Below are 16,784 nucleotides of genomic sequence, written 5' to 3'. Positions count from 1 at the left end.
AACAGCCATGCTACATGGCAGTGAAACATGGGCTGTAACTGCTGAGGACATACGTAAGCTCGCAAGGAATGAAGCCAGTATGCTCCGTTGGATGTGTAATGTCAATGTGAATACCCATCAGAGTGTAAGTATCTTGAGAGAAAAGCTGAACATTAGAAGCATCAGTTGTGGCGTGCAAAAGAGACGATTGCGCTGGTATGGACATGTGGTGAGAATGGATGAGGATAGCTGCGTGAAAAAGTGCCACACCCTAACAGTTGAGGGAACCCGTGGAAGAGGTAGGCCCAGGAAGACCTGGGCTGAGGTGGTGAGGCAAGACCTTCGTACATTGGGCCTCACCGAGGCGATGACTACTGACCGAGACCTTTGGAAATGTGCTGTGCGTGAGAAGACCCGGCAAGCCAAGTAAGATCGTTGCCAGTGCCCCTGGACTGGTTCTTGTGCGGGTGGCACATGAGATGCACCATTTTGAGCGTGGCCGTTGCCAGTACCGCCTGACTGGCTCCCGTAGGATTTTCGAGCGAGATCGTTGCCAGTGCCCCTGGACTGGCTTGTGCGGGTGGCACATAAAAGACACCATTTCGAGCGTGGCCGTTTTCGTGCGGGTGACACGTAAAAGCACCCACTACACTCTCTGAGTGGTTGGCGTTAGGAAGGGCATCCAGCTGTAGAAACTCTGCCAAATTAGACTGGAGCCTGGTGTTGCCATCCGGTTTCACCAGTCCTCAGTCAAATCGTCCAACCCATGCTAGCATGGAAAGCGGACGTTAAACGATGATGATGATGATGATGATGATATGTATATATGTATATCCGTCTGATCAATTAACCTCACTTTATTGAAGACACCTCCTGTCCTTGCTGCATATACCTGCTATTCTCTCTGTGCTTGCTACTTGCTCTATTGCTATACATACATGGTATCTCCAGCTCTAGCTGTTTTATTTCTTCATATATATGCTATTCCTCCCCTCTACCCATTGCTACTATAACAGACTCTGTTGTTCACAACTTGCTCATTACATTCGAATTCTACTTTAATGCTTCTATTATATCTAATTCTCTACTAATTGACCTTGTATGCCTTCACATGGTTCCTCATCTTGCTAAAAATAGCAGCAAAAGTTTCCATCAAATTATATCTTACTGTTTTAAATTAGGAATGAAACATTAGATAATGTAGTTCTAGATGCACTTTAGCTAAAAAAATAAAAAAAAAAAAGTAGGTTGGAGGAGGAGGACCGTTGCTGGAATGTTTATGATCATGGGTCAACGGGATCAGATTTCATCTGGCGATAAAATAACATCATCACCATTTCTGATGTCTGATACCCCATAAACTACCCAGGCATTACATTCTCTCCAGTCTGTGTTTTCAAAGTTGTCCAATTTTTCAAAATCTCATTATCGCAATTGAACTTGTTCACTTCCTGTCTATTTTCTGGGTCAGAGTAGTTCCCTGCTTTGAGTTCCTACTCTTTGAGTCATAAATGACCCCATTTAAAGTATGGACAATACTCCTTCTTTAAAAATAATTATAAATGCTCCTCACATCAAGTATAGTACAGTAAAATGTTTGGTAGAGTAATTATAGACACTGTGCATGAGTGTATATGTGAAATTTTTCTTTCTGTTTCTGTCTTTCTGCCTGTCTGTCACTCTCTTTCTCTCTCTCTTTCTCTCTCTCTCTCTCTCTCTCTCTCTCTCTCTCTCTCTCTCTCTCTCTATATATATATATATATATATATATATATATATATATATATATATAGATAGATAGATAAGTAGATAGATCCATACTTATTTGTGTTTATACATTATGACCTTATGTGTATATTCCTGGTCTGTTTATGTGTATGTGTGTATATATATATATATATATAGAGAGAGAGAGAGACACATGTATATAAATATTTAAATGTTTGTGTTCATATCTTTTGAAGCCAGTACATACTGTATATGTATCTGATTGATAATGGTCTCAGTGACATTTCGTAAGAATAATAGGGCTATTCATGCCATCACAGAGCAAGCAGTTGATGATGGAATTTCTCATATTGCTTCACTGGTTCAGCTTAGAGAGAGAAATCTCTGGTTTTACAAGGAAGATGGCAGAGTATCAGTAACGTTTTATATAGGAAGAACACTACTTCTGTTGATAATAAACAGCTGTTTAAAGGTTTTCAAATATTGCACATTTCTTCATTGGTTCCCATGTTGTATGGTTTGACTATGTCTTTGCTGAAATGGTAAGTTTGTTTTGTTGTGCATGCATGCGTGTGTGTGTGTGTGCATGCATGCATGCATGCACTCAATTCAAATGAATAGGATTTCATATTAAGATAAAGTGAATGTGGGAATGAACTTGAGAGGAGATGAAAGACGTGTTTGATGTATTGATTTCTACCTTAGTTACAAGGGCTGGTTGATATAATTGATTATATTGATCCCAGTAGTTAAATGGTACTTATTTTATCGATTCTCCTCTCCATCTTGGAGAGATAAAAGGTACCTTGCTACTATTCAAAATCAGGCTGGAAATGACCACAATGAATTACTACAATACTTTTACTGATTTTGTACCCCATGTGTCTCACACATACATATGCACTCATTCCTTCATTCATTCATTCATTCATTCATTCATTCAGTCATTCATTTGAGCTTATATTGTGGCCAATCCATTATTATTTAAACAGTTGTAGTTCAGTAGAAGAGACCTTTCAACCTTACCTTTTGACTGTAAATTTTCTTGATGTGTGTATTTATATCACTGATGGGGTCTGAAAATAGATGGGGTGGGGTGTTTTTAATTAGTATTTTTATTATTGGGTGTAAGGATAAAGAAGAAGAGGGAAGGACCCAGAACTGATAATATCGACAGGTACATCTAGCTGTAGTGCATTGTCGGGATCAGAACCTAGCAATCCTTGCTGAGCTATTCCCAACAAGTTTAAACAGTGTAACTATTTCCTGAAAGTGTGTTGGTGTGTGTCAAAATAATTTCTCTCTTTACACATATTTTCTCTCCACAACACGCATACATACATGCCACTCATTCTCTCTCTCACCTGCCACAACACACACACACACACACACACACACACACACACACACACAGTTTAACAAGTTTTACTACTTCACTTTTTGCTGTGTTGGTGTGTATGTAAATAACTTACTTCTTTGTGCTACTACACACACACTCTCTCTCACTTCCTAACGCAAACACACACACACTGCTCATATACATAATAACAAACATACACATACTACAGTTATCTTTTTTTATCTGGAATTTCCCCTTCTCCCTCTCCACTTGGCTTCATTGACTTCCTTGCCATCAATAATAGCAGTGGTTGCTGTTTAATTGGGATAGGTCATAGTCCCCTTTGGAATACTATGACTGTATTATTAGCGATGTCACTATTGTCGTTTAACCTCTGGTCAGCCCTCATCAAACAGACCTATGCTCAAATATATTTAAAGCTATGGTCATCACATCTTTGTAGTGATCTGTGGGTGTACATAATCCCACTGTGTCCTTCCCTTTTTAATTTAGTAGGATGTAATTTGAGATAGATTTGGCTACTATATCTTGTCGGTCTACTGGGCACTTAGAGGCTGTTGTTGCAAATGATGATGATGGTGGTGGTGGTAGTGGTGGAAATAATGGTGCTAGTCAAGGAAATGGTGATGATGATAGTAGTAGTGGTAGTAGTAGTATTGGTACTGGTATTGATAGAACTACTGATGGTTGTGATGGTCTATAATGGCAAGCCATATTACTGTGACTTTCACCATTTTTGTTATTTGTCCAACTGGTTCTACATAACATATCAACCAACCAATACATATATACACAGTATATACACAAGCTTCACTCTCTTGTATACATACATGTATTATAATGTCTGTTTATCAAAATACATTTGTTGACGTATGCAAGTGACAACATGTAAGCATTTTAACACACACATACCCTCACCGTCCCTCACTAATCAGTAAACTCCTAGAACTCGACAGCCCATACCCTGCCCCTAAACAACACAAAAGCTTTTTCAGAATGCACTTAAACCTCATAATGCTAAAACAGGTTTTGTAATTTTCCCAGTCTGTCGTGAAGACAATCTATATCATTTCTATACACACTTTATCCACAACTTATCAATCGATCATTCATTTAACACAGTATTTCTGTACACGTTTCATAGTTAGCATGTGTTCACCTCTTGTACATAGAGATACGCTTGTACACACGCACACACACCTTAATATATCTGTGTATGTATAACACTGTCATATAATTGTATACATGTGTACGTTTGTGTGTGTGTGTGTGTGTGTGTGTGTGTGTGTGTGTGTGTGAGAGAGAGAGAGAGAGAGAGAGAGACGTAAAATTTGTATTCTCTTTTATAATTTTAATTTCTATATAAGCCATAGTTTGACTTATACTACAGACATAATGTCTCTGTGTTTATGTGAATTTATGTGGTATGTATTTGTGTGTCCATGTGGTCAAAGAGTGGGTAGAGACCCAGAGATCACATCCTCATGTCTCACAATATTCTATATTAATAATTGTAATCACTGACTTATTGATACTATGTAATATTAGATGTGTGACTAAGGCATATCTATACAAAGCTACACATCAAAGGTATTCCACGACTGACAAAAAAAACAACAAAAAATACAACTGTAAGCATATACAAAAATGCATGATGGTAATGTGTGTGTGTTTGTGTGTTTGGTGGAACAAACAGATAAAAGAGAACTCAATACATAAAAATATTTGTATATTATTCAATTGTAAGGTTACATAAGTGAGTCAATGGGTGAGAGTTTTGTTCATTGCATTTAGTTTGATAAGTGTGATGCACAAAGCTTGCAGCGCTTGAGTTCTGTGTGTGTGTGTGTGTGTGTGTGTCTATGCATTTGCACACAACGTAAATTAATCCCTTTCTCTATTCGGTGCACACTATTGTTCATATGTTTGTAAATAGTTTCCTTCTGGACTTCATACATTCTCTATATATAATCATCAGCAACATTCAACATCTATTTTCCATGCTGGCATGGGTTGGGTGACCTGACAGGAACTAGCAAGGCCAGGGGCTGCACCAGGTTCCATAGTCTGTTTTGACTTGGTTTCTACAGCTGGATACCCTTCCTAATGCCAACCACTTTACATAGCATACTCGGTGCCTTTTACGTGGAACCATCACCAGTGCTTTTTACTTGGCACCAGTGTCCTATGTTCTTTATCCTTCTATATGTTACATGTCAGACCACTATTTCCCTATATATTGTCTAAGGTTCTCTGTGATGCACATTTTATCCACTCTTGTTCATACCAGAATTTTCATAGGTGCTCCATAATTTTCCTTCTCTACATTAGAAACCACTTACTGTTTGTTACATCTAATAACAGATTCTTAGACATATGATCCCACCCATTACTGCTCTGTAAATCTTCCACACACAGATATCAACCATACACAACCAAAATGTCTTATTTTAAACCAGTGCTACCCCTGTAAATAGGACCAAACCCAAGACAGTTGGGAAGCAAGCTTCTAAATTACATAGCAATGCACCTATAATTATGGTAAGTTAATTATTTACATGATGCTACTCAGATTGATTTGTTAACTCTGGTATAACTGTATCACTCTGTAGTATTGTAATTAACCCTATAGTGTAGTTGTGGCAATTTAGACACTCTTGTGGTATATTAGTTCCTCCTACGGTATAATTTTGCAAGGTTAGTTATCTCTAAATACCAGCTTATGTATGGTAGGCTAGTTAGTCACCATTGTGGTACAGCTCTGATATATTAGTTATCTCTGTGTATGTCTATGGTAACTTAATTACCACTTGTATAGCAGTACTGTGGTATAATTCTGGTAGACTTGTTAACCTCCCATTTCTCTGGTAGCTTTTATAGGTTACTTCAGCTAAGTGTTACCGATGTGATAGTTTATTTTAAACTTAGTGGTATAGTTGTAGTAGGTTAGTTTACCATGCAGTAGTCATCTATATCTTCCCCAACCAAATACCAAATGGTACAGTGAGAATCTGGTGGAATTTTTCCAGATATAAAGAGAAAATATAAACTAAAGTTTAAATGTTATCAAATCATACAACTTCAGCTTGTATGCATAGAAAATTTTATCATTATCACCACCTGCCACCAATAGTGCTGCCATCATCATCATTGTACTGATGATGATGATGATGATTTCAGTTCAATTACTTCATTGCTTCTGCAGATAACTTAAGCACCAGTGCTGGTTGGTTGCCTAAGCAACAAAACCTCTTCTGCACTTGAAGTGAGTCATTATTGCAGTTTTTGATGTTTGGAAAATAATTAGTTCATTGTTTTGCACTGTCAGTATGAGTGGAATATCAGGTTGATGGTCAGCCTACTTCAAAACTTCACATTCTCCGCACCAATTATATGGTCACTAACTGATATTTCACCACTGACCTCTTTATGTCTGTCTATCATTTCCATGATCCTCTTTTTACAAGTTTGCTAATATCACACAAGTTATCAATATAAAGTGTGTTCTCTAATGAGTTTAAACACATTCTATAAGATCATTAAAAGATTGACAGAGCATTTTATATAGGCTCCACTTTATTATGTAATCTCGCCTGCTTTCTTGTGGGCTCAGAAACAACTTTAGCCTTTCTATATAAGTATAGTAAAAAAAAAAAAAAACCTTTATGATGGAATCTGCTACTTCTGAGAGATTACCTTCATGTATGACTCTTGGAAACAATTTTACAACTTCTACATAGTGATACCTGGAAGCTGACCTAACACTTGTTTCTTGTGAGCCCCAGGTAATCATCATTGTCATCATCATTCTAATGTTCACTTTTCCATGCCTGCATGAGTTGGACAGAATTTTGTTGTGGTATGTTTTCACAGCTGGATACCCTCCCTGTCACTAACCCTCATTCGTTTTCAAGTAAACTACAATTTCTCCATGGTTAGACATGTTTTACACAGAAAATTAGGAACAAAGGTCACTGCTTGTATGATGGAGACATTTGTTTCCAACTATCATGCAATGTCAAGACAAGGAGACAGTAACATACATGTGTGTGTGTGTGTGTGTGTGTGTGTGTGTGTGTGTGTGTGTGTGTATACATACATACACATGTTGGGCTTCTTTCAGTTCCTGTGTACCAAATCCATTCAAAAGGCTTTGGTTGGCTCTGGGCTATAAAAGAAGAAACTTGCTCAAGGTCTCACAAAGTGGTTTTGAACCCAGAGCCATGTGGTTGGGAAGCAAACTTCTTACCACAGAGCCATGTACATAATGACTCCTAAAAATAGTTTTAACATTTGTGCATTGGATACTTCTGGAGACATTCTTAACTCTTGTACATAATGACCAATGGAGACTGTATAGACACTTGCACATATGAACTTCTGCTGTCTGAATATTTATCCATAATGACCCTTGAAGACATCTAAATATTTAGATATGATGACTCCTAGTGACAGTCTTAACACTTGTACATAGTGTTTCTATTGGTTACTTTAGAATATGTGAATAATTGTTGTTTTAATATTTCGGTTAATACTTCATCATTACAATTCTAACTGAATTGGTCATTCAACATGAAGGGTTCTAAAAATTGTAATACTTCCAGTAATTTTTGGAACAAAATTTTATAAATTCATTGTTGTATGTCACTTTCTAATTAATGCAATAGAATTGATAACATTTGCTTATAATAAGTAGTCTAATACCTATCCACTTGAAAAGTATGTTACTATTGTATATTCTGAACCGGTTGCGTTATTGTTGCTAAGCACTTCATTTCTAACCTGCTGCTCACCATCAAAAGTTAAGCAAATGCTTGTTATTGTGACATTGACTTTATTGAACTGAGCTGATTAGTATCGCTGGTAATTACCAAAGTGTAATTGTCTTTTACACTAATTTACAGCTTATGTGCTGAAGAATCTTAGTTCACTTCATGGTAACATAATTGCTGTGTAATTGTATGATAGCCAATTATTCACTTATTTAGAAAGGAGAGGGTAATACTTCTTTGGTGAGTGTGTATGTGTGTGTGTGTATATATATATACACACACACACATGTACATATATACGTATATATATATATATATATATATATATCTCACATACTCACATATGCACAGCATGTGTGTTTAAGTGGTGGGACATACATGCCCTGAATACAATCATATTTATTTCTTCATTGATTTTATAATGTAAATGATAAAGAAATATTATTGACAAAAAAACATCTTATGAAAACTATTCTAAAGTGGATTCAATAACGATGTTCTTCCATGTGGATATAACATCTGTTCACTGAAAAGTTTCTCGTGTGTGCATGTGCTTGTATATATGTGCACGCATGTATGTATTTGTGTGTGTTTATGTAGCACACGCTCACATTGATACATCGTAGCAGAATTTGATAAGTTCAATTGCCGTGAGGAATGAAGAATGTAACATTTTGTGGTCTTGCTCTGCATCTGAGGGAGGGAAAGAGAAAAGAAGTATTCTCATTTTGGTTGTAGGCTAACAAGTGATGAAGAATGGAATAAAGTGAATGAGAGATGTATGAAGTGAGGGAGTATTGACCTGTGAGAAGTGGTGGGAGGTGAGCAGTGAGCAGGAACATAAAGAATGAGGTGGGAAGGAGTTTGAGAGAGCCAAATCATCGCCAAGAGGGTCAAATGAAGCATAACAGTATAGATTTTACATGAATATAGACGAGCTACTTCATAAATACACACACACACATATATATGTATATATATATATCTCACAAACGCACATACACACACACACATTCATACGGAAATACAAATACATATACAAACAAAAAGTTTGTTGGTGGTCTTGATGAACGGGTTGACAAGGAGAAAGAGCTTGCATCTAGAATTTACAATGACTGTAAATTGTTTAATATAGTATCGTGTAAAAGAAATGGGTGGGAGAAGGTCAATAGCTAAAGTTAGCTTGCAGAATAGAACGTAGGTTAGTAGTGTAAGTCTTGTATATACAGAAAGCTAGCTCCTGTCAGACATATATGCAAACATGAGTTTGCAGGAATTAATACACTCAGGAGGCAGACCTACATATACATCCACAAATATAAACAAAATAGATTTAGGACAATTATGAAGTGAAAGAGGGCCATGGAAGTGAACATTGGGAAGGGAGTATAGAGTGAAAGGAATGTAAAGTCAAAAATAGTCAAAGAAATCTGAGGCTCCCATTCATACATCCCAGAGAAGGGATTCTCTGGTTGAAGGTGTAATTTTTTCATTTGTACTTGTGGATCTCATTAGAGTCATGGTGTGAGAGAGCACCACATACTGAGAAATGTTCAGAGTAATGGCTGATTAGAGGTCTCATAAATTTCTGGAATTATCAATCACTAACAATTTGTTTTACCTTTGAACAATACATTGCAAAGCTTCATCACTCTTAGATGAAGGCAAAAGGTGTTAACATTAAATTCTCTCCTTCCTGGCACAAACTTACGAAGCACATCTACAATCTCTTAAATGTATTAATTATTCTCAACACTGATCGTTATCAGCTTACCCCCCCCCCCCAATAAATGATTTAACCATATTGATACATGTCTTTGTGTCCATTATTTGTTCAAAATGCTTTTTTTTTTGTTACTACACAAAAACACACATTGTTATGGACACATAAACTGGGTCCATCATTGAAGTTTAATAGTGTCCACAATAGTTTGTTGTCATTTTCTAAATAAAATTATTTAACCCTTTGAAACCAACCCATCAGAGATTACTCCTGGTTCTATGATACAAACTTGTTTCAAAGTGATCTAAAAATTCCCATCAAAATTTCACATTAATTTATGTTTCAAATACCAGCTTAAAAATGACAAATTTTACCTAATTCTTTGTTACTTTCAAAATTAATTGAAACTAAGGCAGTGTATTTCAACAGAAATATAGTAACGAAAGGTTAAATATCTGCTAACAATGGACTGTAATAGAGCCTGTCCAGTTGGTCAGTATATCTAAACATTATTGTGAAATATATTGTTTGAGCTTGTGACAGGTTGTGGTCAACTAAATATTTGGTATTGAATTCAGTACTATAATAGTCCAGTTAAGTTTTACTATTTGGTCAGTACATGTATTGATTAAGTGACTGGCTGTGGTCAGTGGTTAGCTAAATATATAGTGTTAAATTCAGTAATAAGACAAAGTTGAATAACAGACTAGCCACCCTACTGACCTTCATTGTTACCCTAATTACAGGGAACGTCCAGTGGTTTCATAGAAACAGTAGGTGTATTATGAGTGGAACAACCCTACAGTAATGATTCTCAACCAGAATCCATAGAGTAACAAGGGTCAAGTTCTCACTCTATTCTTTTTCTTGAAACCATGTCTTTCACTCCTACCTGATATTGTTCATGCACCAATTACTTGATACATCCAGTTTGAAGTCTACGTTATGTTATATTTGTTGCCTTTGGAAACATTCATATTCTGAGTTTCTTTTATGAATATATAATCTAATGATCGAATAGAAACTAATAAAGTAAAATTTTATTATTTTCCCCCCTTTAGTCATCTTCAAAGCCTACAAAACTGTAACGTTGATATTCCTGGTTGTCATCTGTTTGTGTGTGTACATATCATCATCATCATTATCATTTAACGTCTGCTTTCCATGCTAGCATGGGTTGGACGATTTGACTGAGGACTAGTGAAACCAGATGGCTACACCAGGCTCCAATCTTATTTGGCAGAGTTTCTACAGCTGGATGCCCTTCCTAACATCAACCACTCCGAGAGTGTAGTAGGTGCTTTTACGTGTCACCGGCACGAAGGCCAGTCAGGCGATACTGGCAACGGCCACGCTCAAAATGGTGTATTTTATGTGCCACCCGCACAAGAGCCAGTCCAGGGGCACTGGCAACGATCTCGCTTGAAAGTCCTTACACATGCTGTGGGCACAAGTGCCAGAAAGGCAACGCTGGGCACAGGTACCATCACGATTTCGCTTGCCCCAACAGGTCTTCGCAAGCTGAGTTTCATGTCCAATGAAGGAGACGATGTTGGCATGGGTGCCAGTTGTCGAATTTAGTTTGATTTCGATTTCACTTGCCTCAATAGGTCTTTGCAAGCGGAGTTTAGTGTCCAATGAAGGAAAGGTACACATAAGTGGACTGGCTACACCCCTGGCAGAGGCCTTGGATTTAGGTCTCACTATATATGTATCATATGTAGATGTTTGTACATGACTGAATGATTAAGAAGTTTGCTTCACAATCATCAAATCTCTATTTTAATCTCACTGAATGACAGTTTAGACATGTCTTTCTTTCTCTAGCTTTATTGTGAAATTGAGTTGACAAGAATCGCTGCCTATAATTGAAAAAGTGTAGCATTGTTACACCTTGTGTCACACTGTATCCAACGTAAGGATTACATTAAGAGTACAAAAATCTGTGGAATAATCAGTGACTTCTATGTAAACTATTTATTGGTCAGAGTGGTGGGGGAGGCAATGTTACCCTTGCTGCTCTGGCAAGAAACTCAAAGTTATCGGAATATCAGTACCTCTTATAAATTATACAGATCCTAAAAGATTATCCTTCACTGCTTTTCTCTCCCATCACTCTGGCCATTAAATACTCTCTGTAGAGGTCACTGAATATTCTACAATATCTTGCACCCTTAATGTAATCTTCAACTGTTATATCTGAAATGTGTTAAATTTTGGTGACCTCACTACTCCAGGTGCCACATAAAAAGCACCCAGTACACTCTGTAAAGTGGTTGGCATGAAGGGGGACATCAAGTTGTAGAAACCATGCCAAAACAGACAGTAAAGCTTGGCAGCTCCTGTCAAACTGTCCAACCAATGACAGCATGGAAAATGGTCGGATGATGATGACAATGACGACATATTAGTAGAAAATAGAATTATTGTCAAAGTTTGGTGCCACAAGGCAACATGCTGTAATTTTTTGTCTGATCATCTTATACTTTCATTGTAGAAATTGATGGAATGCTATTGACGTACTTTGTAAGTCATCAGATGTGTGTGTATGTGTTCATACATACAAACTGATGTGTATATATGTGTTTATGTATATACATATATGCGTGTGTGTAATGTGTAAGAGGAGCACAGCCATTAATGTGTTGATGTTTTTTTCTGATTTCAGGAGCAGGCCAAAGTTAAGAGTAAATCTTCTACTCCCCCCAGTGATGACCGGGATGATGAAGTGTCACCCACTCCCCCTCACCACACTATACCAAAGCGAACCAGGAGAGGGGGAGTCAGTGCTGAAGTATACAAGGAAGAAGATGCTGCTTTGTATGTTAAGAAGGTAAGTGTGTGTTGATTGTTACTACACAGGGAGGGTTGATTGTTGGCCTATGGTGATCTAGTAGTGGTGAGGAGACTCGTCATAGTTGTAGTAGCATCGTTTAGTACCAACATGCACAAATATATGTACACACACACACACTACACTTCACTATTGCCTAATTGTAAAAATTTGTGCTAACCTCATATGTGCCTCTATACATATATAGCATGGTTCACATAAGAAAAATCTCTGAGAAAATCTTGAGTTTCCTTCTTGTTCTTCGCCATAAAATACTTACTGCATGAACATATGTTTGACGGATTTGAACACAGCTAAGTGAACTGTGTCAGTGATGGAAGAAATTGTTGACTTTTTGACCAGTGAGTTTGAGAATTTTTATCATTTTTGTTTTTCCAAGTTAGCATGGTTTAGGAACAATTTACAATGCTAGCTTTACACACACCTCAGTTATTATTCCTCTGCATACACACACCCTTATTCCAGCCAAGTCATTTCCAGCAACAGTTTTACTTGATGTTTCAACTGTGGTCTTATGACTGCTCTCCTTTCTATTACAAGCTAAACCTAAAGACAGCTATTATCTATTGTTAGTGCTAACATATTTAATGTAGTGTACATCAAAAATCCAATGAGAAATTGTGGTGAGAAAAAGATAACATTATAGCTCAATAACTAACATTATTTCAAACATTTTAGCAAGTATGTGAAACAACTCCAGATTTGTTTCAGTTTTATTAAACCTCTGCAGAGCATACTCTTCACTGACTTGCCAAAATAGTAATGCTTGAATTATGAAGTAGATGTACTATTAAATACACTTATAAGCTAGAATTAACGGATCTTGTTCAAAACGGGGGCACCAGTATTTTCTTAACGAAACACTTTGAAACTTGGGACACTGGTAGAATGTGTCATATAAAACATCTTTTCCTCTTAGTCTTCTTAACAAAAAAACGTACATCGCAAGTTATTTCATGTTAAAGTTGTCGTATTTCTGTAATTTCAACCAATGACTGACGTCCATTCAGCCGATATATATTAAGTGCTGACTACGTAAACAAACGATTCACGGCGGTGATAAAATTATTATTTCCTTGTCAAAAAATGGCTGAAGCATATTGGCAGTAGCTAATAAACCTTTCTATTATAGGCACAAGGCATGGTTTTTGAGGGAAGGAGCAAGTCAATTAGGCTTAGGGTTAGGGAAAACGAACACACGTGTGTTGCCTCTGCAAAATGTCAGAAGTAATGGAGATTAAATACGCTTTACACCGCTTAAAGTGCCAAAGGAGTAAGTGTAAACAGCTGAATACTTGTCAGTGATTGGTTGAAATTATCGAAATAAGACAATTTTTTACATGAAATAAATCCGAATACAAAAATTTTTTTCTGTTCTATAACGCAAAATAGATAAGTATACGAAGTTTGAAAGTCTTTCCGTACCAAAAACACTACATAAAACATAAATGAAAACTGGTGCCCCCGTTTTGAACAAGATCCGAATTAACATATAACCATACAGAGTTAATGCTAACATATATAATGCTGACAGCATTACATAGCTACCTAGAAATCAATGTGTAGACAAGAAAACTTAATCTATGAATAATATTTATTTTGGTCAATAAAATATTGAGATCGCTGTACTTCGAGAAATGGCATAATCTATATTGCCTCCCGTAAACAAAGTTGCAATGACCAAACATAGTTATTCTATCTTGCAGTCTCTGTTCACGGTAAAATTGTTGTATGTGTACGGCCTCTGTTGTATGAGATAGTTACTGTTACATCTACTAACATTGTCGTACATATGTGTATGGCCAGTAGTGTATTTCATAACTATTTGTTGCCTCTGTCTACTGACAATGTTTGTAAGTGTAGCTGTAGTTATTGTCCATTGGCAATCTCTTAATGTATTTACTATTTCATTACTAAATGGATGGCTAACTCTCACATTTTCATTGAATCTGTTACTACCACCACCACCACCACCACTGCTGCTGCTGCTACTTCCAACCTGAACAAACTACATGACAGCCATCACCACTGTCACGGACAAGCACCACTACCCACATAATGGAAAACCTACAATAATCATAATCAATAAGCATACCATCCACTACCACCACCACCACCATTGTCACCATTACTTTGGGTTTCTTTCTCTTTTCTCCCTTTCTTTGTTTTCCTTGTTTTATTTTTTTCTCATTTTCTATTCCCACTTCTATCTCTGACGCAAGTCTCCATGTGATACCAATATTTGAACCACAATCCCTGTTGTTCTGGTTGATCTCCAAAAACATTAATCTCTCCGCTAAATTAATTAAATAAAATACAAATTCTCATTAATGTATGTCTTAATTTTCCCTCTCCCATTTACTTCAGCTCAATAGGAAATAACTTAGTTTTAGTCTCTCCTACACCACCCATCTCTCATCTTACTTCATTTCTCCACGTCATCAATTTGACTAAATGTTATCAGCAAGCTTCTGGTTTGAATATCATTACCTCAATTTTCTATCTCACACTGTTACTGTTTCACAAAGTTCTGTAAGCAATAAGCTGCACTGTTTGTAACTAATCAGATAATTGCACGGATAAACTATCCATCTCTCCTGATAGTTGTCTCCTCATCATTTATTAATGGATCGGTTTTCCAAGGCATTTAACGGCTGATAAACTTACAATGACAATGGTAATAGTGAAGTTACACTCAACTCATGTTACGCTTATCTGTTGTTGTTTGCTAATTAGAAAACATCCCACGGCTTTCATAGATTGGAAGCAGAAGTTTGGAGTTTTAAAAAGTATCCTTGCTATTACTGCTATTTAAAAAAAAATTAAGTATATAAATATTCTTTTATTTTTATGAATTTGTGTTGCAAGATTCCTGATGTTAAGTTGTGTATTGAAACAGATGTATTTTGGGATGGTCATTTTTTTCTTTTTTTTTTTTTTTGTTGCCAAATAAACACATGCACTATATATTTGTTCTTCAATCATTTATTCCTGTTCTTATTCTAACTCATGTCCATTGTCCAGATAATGGATATGAGTTAAAATAAGAACAGTAACAAGCGAGTGAAGAACAAATATATAGTGTGTGAGTGTTTATTTGGCAAAAAAAAAAAAAAAAAAAGTGATCATCCCAAAATACAGCAATGTTCTTTTACTTGTTTCAGTCATTAGATTGTTGCTATGTTGGGACATCATCTTGAAAAATTTTAGTTGAACAAATTGACCTCAGTACATTTTTTTTAAAAGTCTGGTACTTATTCTTTCGATCTCTTTTGCCGAACTGCTAATTCATGTTAAACTGGTTATCAAGCGGTGGTGGGGAACAAACACAGGTGCGCACACACACACACACACACACACACACACATACACATACAACAGGCTTCTTTCAGTTTCCACCCACCAAATCCACTCACAAGGCTTTGGCCAGCCTGAAGCTATAGTAGAAGACACTTGTCCAAGGTGCCACACAGTGGAACTGAACCTAGAACGATGTGATTGGGAAGCAAGCTTCTTACCACACAGTCACACATGTACTTATATATTTATCTATGAACTAAAGTGTAAAATTTTTATTATGAAAACAATTTAAAAAATGATAAATTAAATTGATTGGAACTATCAGTGAAGTCATTCATTATTATTTTTCATATATACATATATATATATATATATATATATATATATATATATCTCGATCGAGATCATTGCCAGTGCCGATGGCACGTAAAACATCCACTACACTCTCGGAGTGGTTGGCGTTAGGAAGGGCATCCAGCTGTAGAAACTCTGCCAAATCAGATTGGAGCATGGTGTCACCTCCAGGTCCACCAGTCCGCAGTCAAATCGTCCAACCCATGCTAGCATGGAAAGTGGACGTTAAACGACGATGATGATATATATATATATATATATATATATATATATATATATATATATATATATATATATGATGTGTTGGTGTATCTAATGTAACAATTTAATAGTGTGTAGTGAGTGAGTGCAGTTTTGTGGGATGTAAGCGATGAATATAGACTAATGGCAATCCAAGCAAATAAATGAATTTGTGAACAGACAAATGAATTACTAAATGATGAAATACAATAATATAAATGTCAGTGTGAAGCCTTGTTTCTGTAAATTGATTTGTGTTCTTGTGGATAAATATTGAGTTGAGAAGACTATGTATTTCCATGTATCTCTCTTCTGCAATTTATAGTTAGTTTCTTCTTCCTGTTGAAGCATGTGCTTAAGCAATCTGGAGCTTTACAGCATCTCGTTGTCTTATCAAAATCTATATGTTGTAATATTACATTAGGCAGTGTCAGCTGTTCAGAGAGAAACTTTACAATGTTCATCTACAAAAGA

The 16,784-nt window shown here is 36.4% G+C and overlaps 1 protein-coding gene across 5 annotated transcripts in view; it reads left to right on the top strand.

The window, feature by feature from the left end:
* Positions 1–16,784, top strand: part of LOC106881659 (cAMP-dependent protein kinase regulatory subunit) — a 457,628-nt gene that overhangs the window by 347,222 nt on the left and 93,622 nt on the right. For all 5 annotated transcript variants that reach the window (XM_014932124.3, XM_052968906.2, XM_052968905.2 and 2 more), the window contains exon 2: positions 12,231–12,395. In XM_014932124.3, the coding sequence (XP_014787610.1) occupies positions 12,231–12,395 (165 nt within the window). The remainder of the gene's footprint in view (positions 1–12,230; positions 12,396–16,784) is intronic.

This window comes from Octopus bimaculoides, chromosome 6 (assembly GCF_046866305.1).
Source record: "Octopus bimaculoides isolate indiv1 chromosome 6, ASM4686630v1, whole genome shotgun sequence".
NCBI lineage: Eukaryota > Metazoa > Mollusca > Cephalopoda > Octopoda > Octopodidae > Octopus > Octopus bimaculoides.
This window is presented reverse-complemented; position numbering and strand designations above follow the sequence as displayed.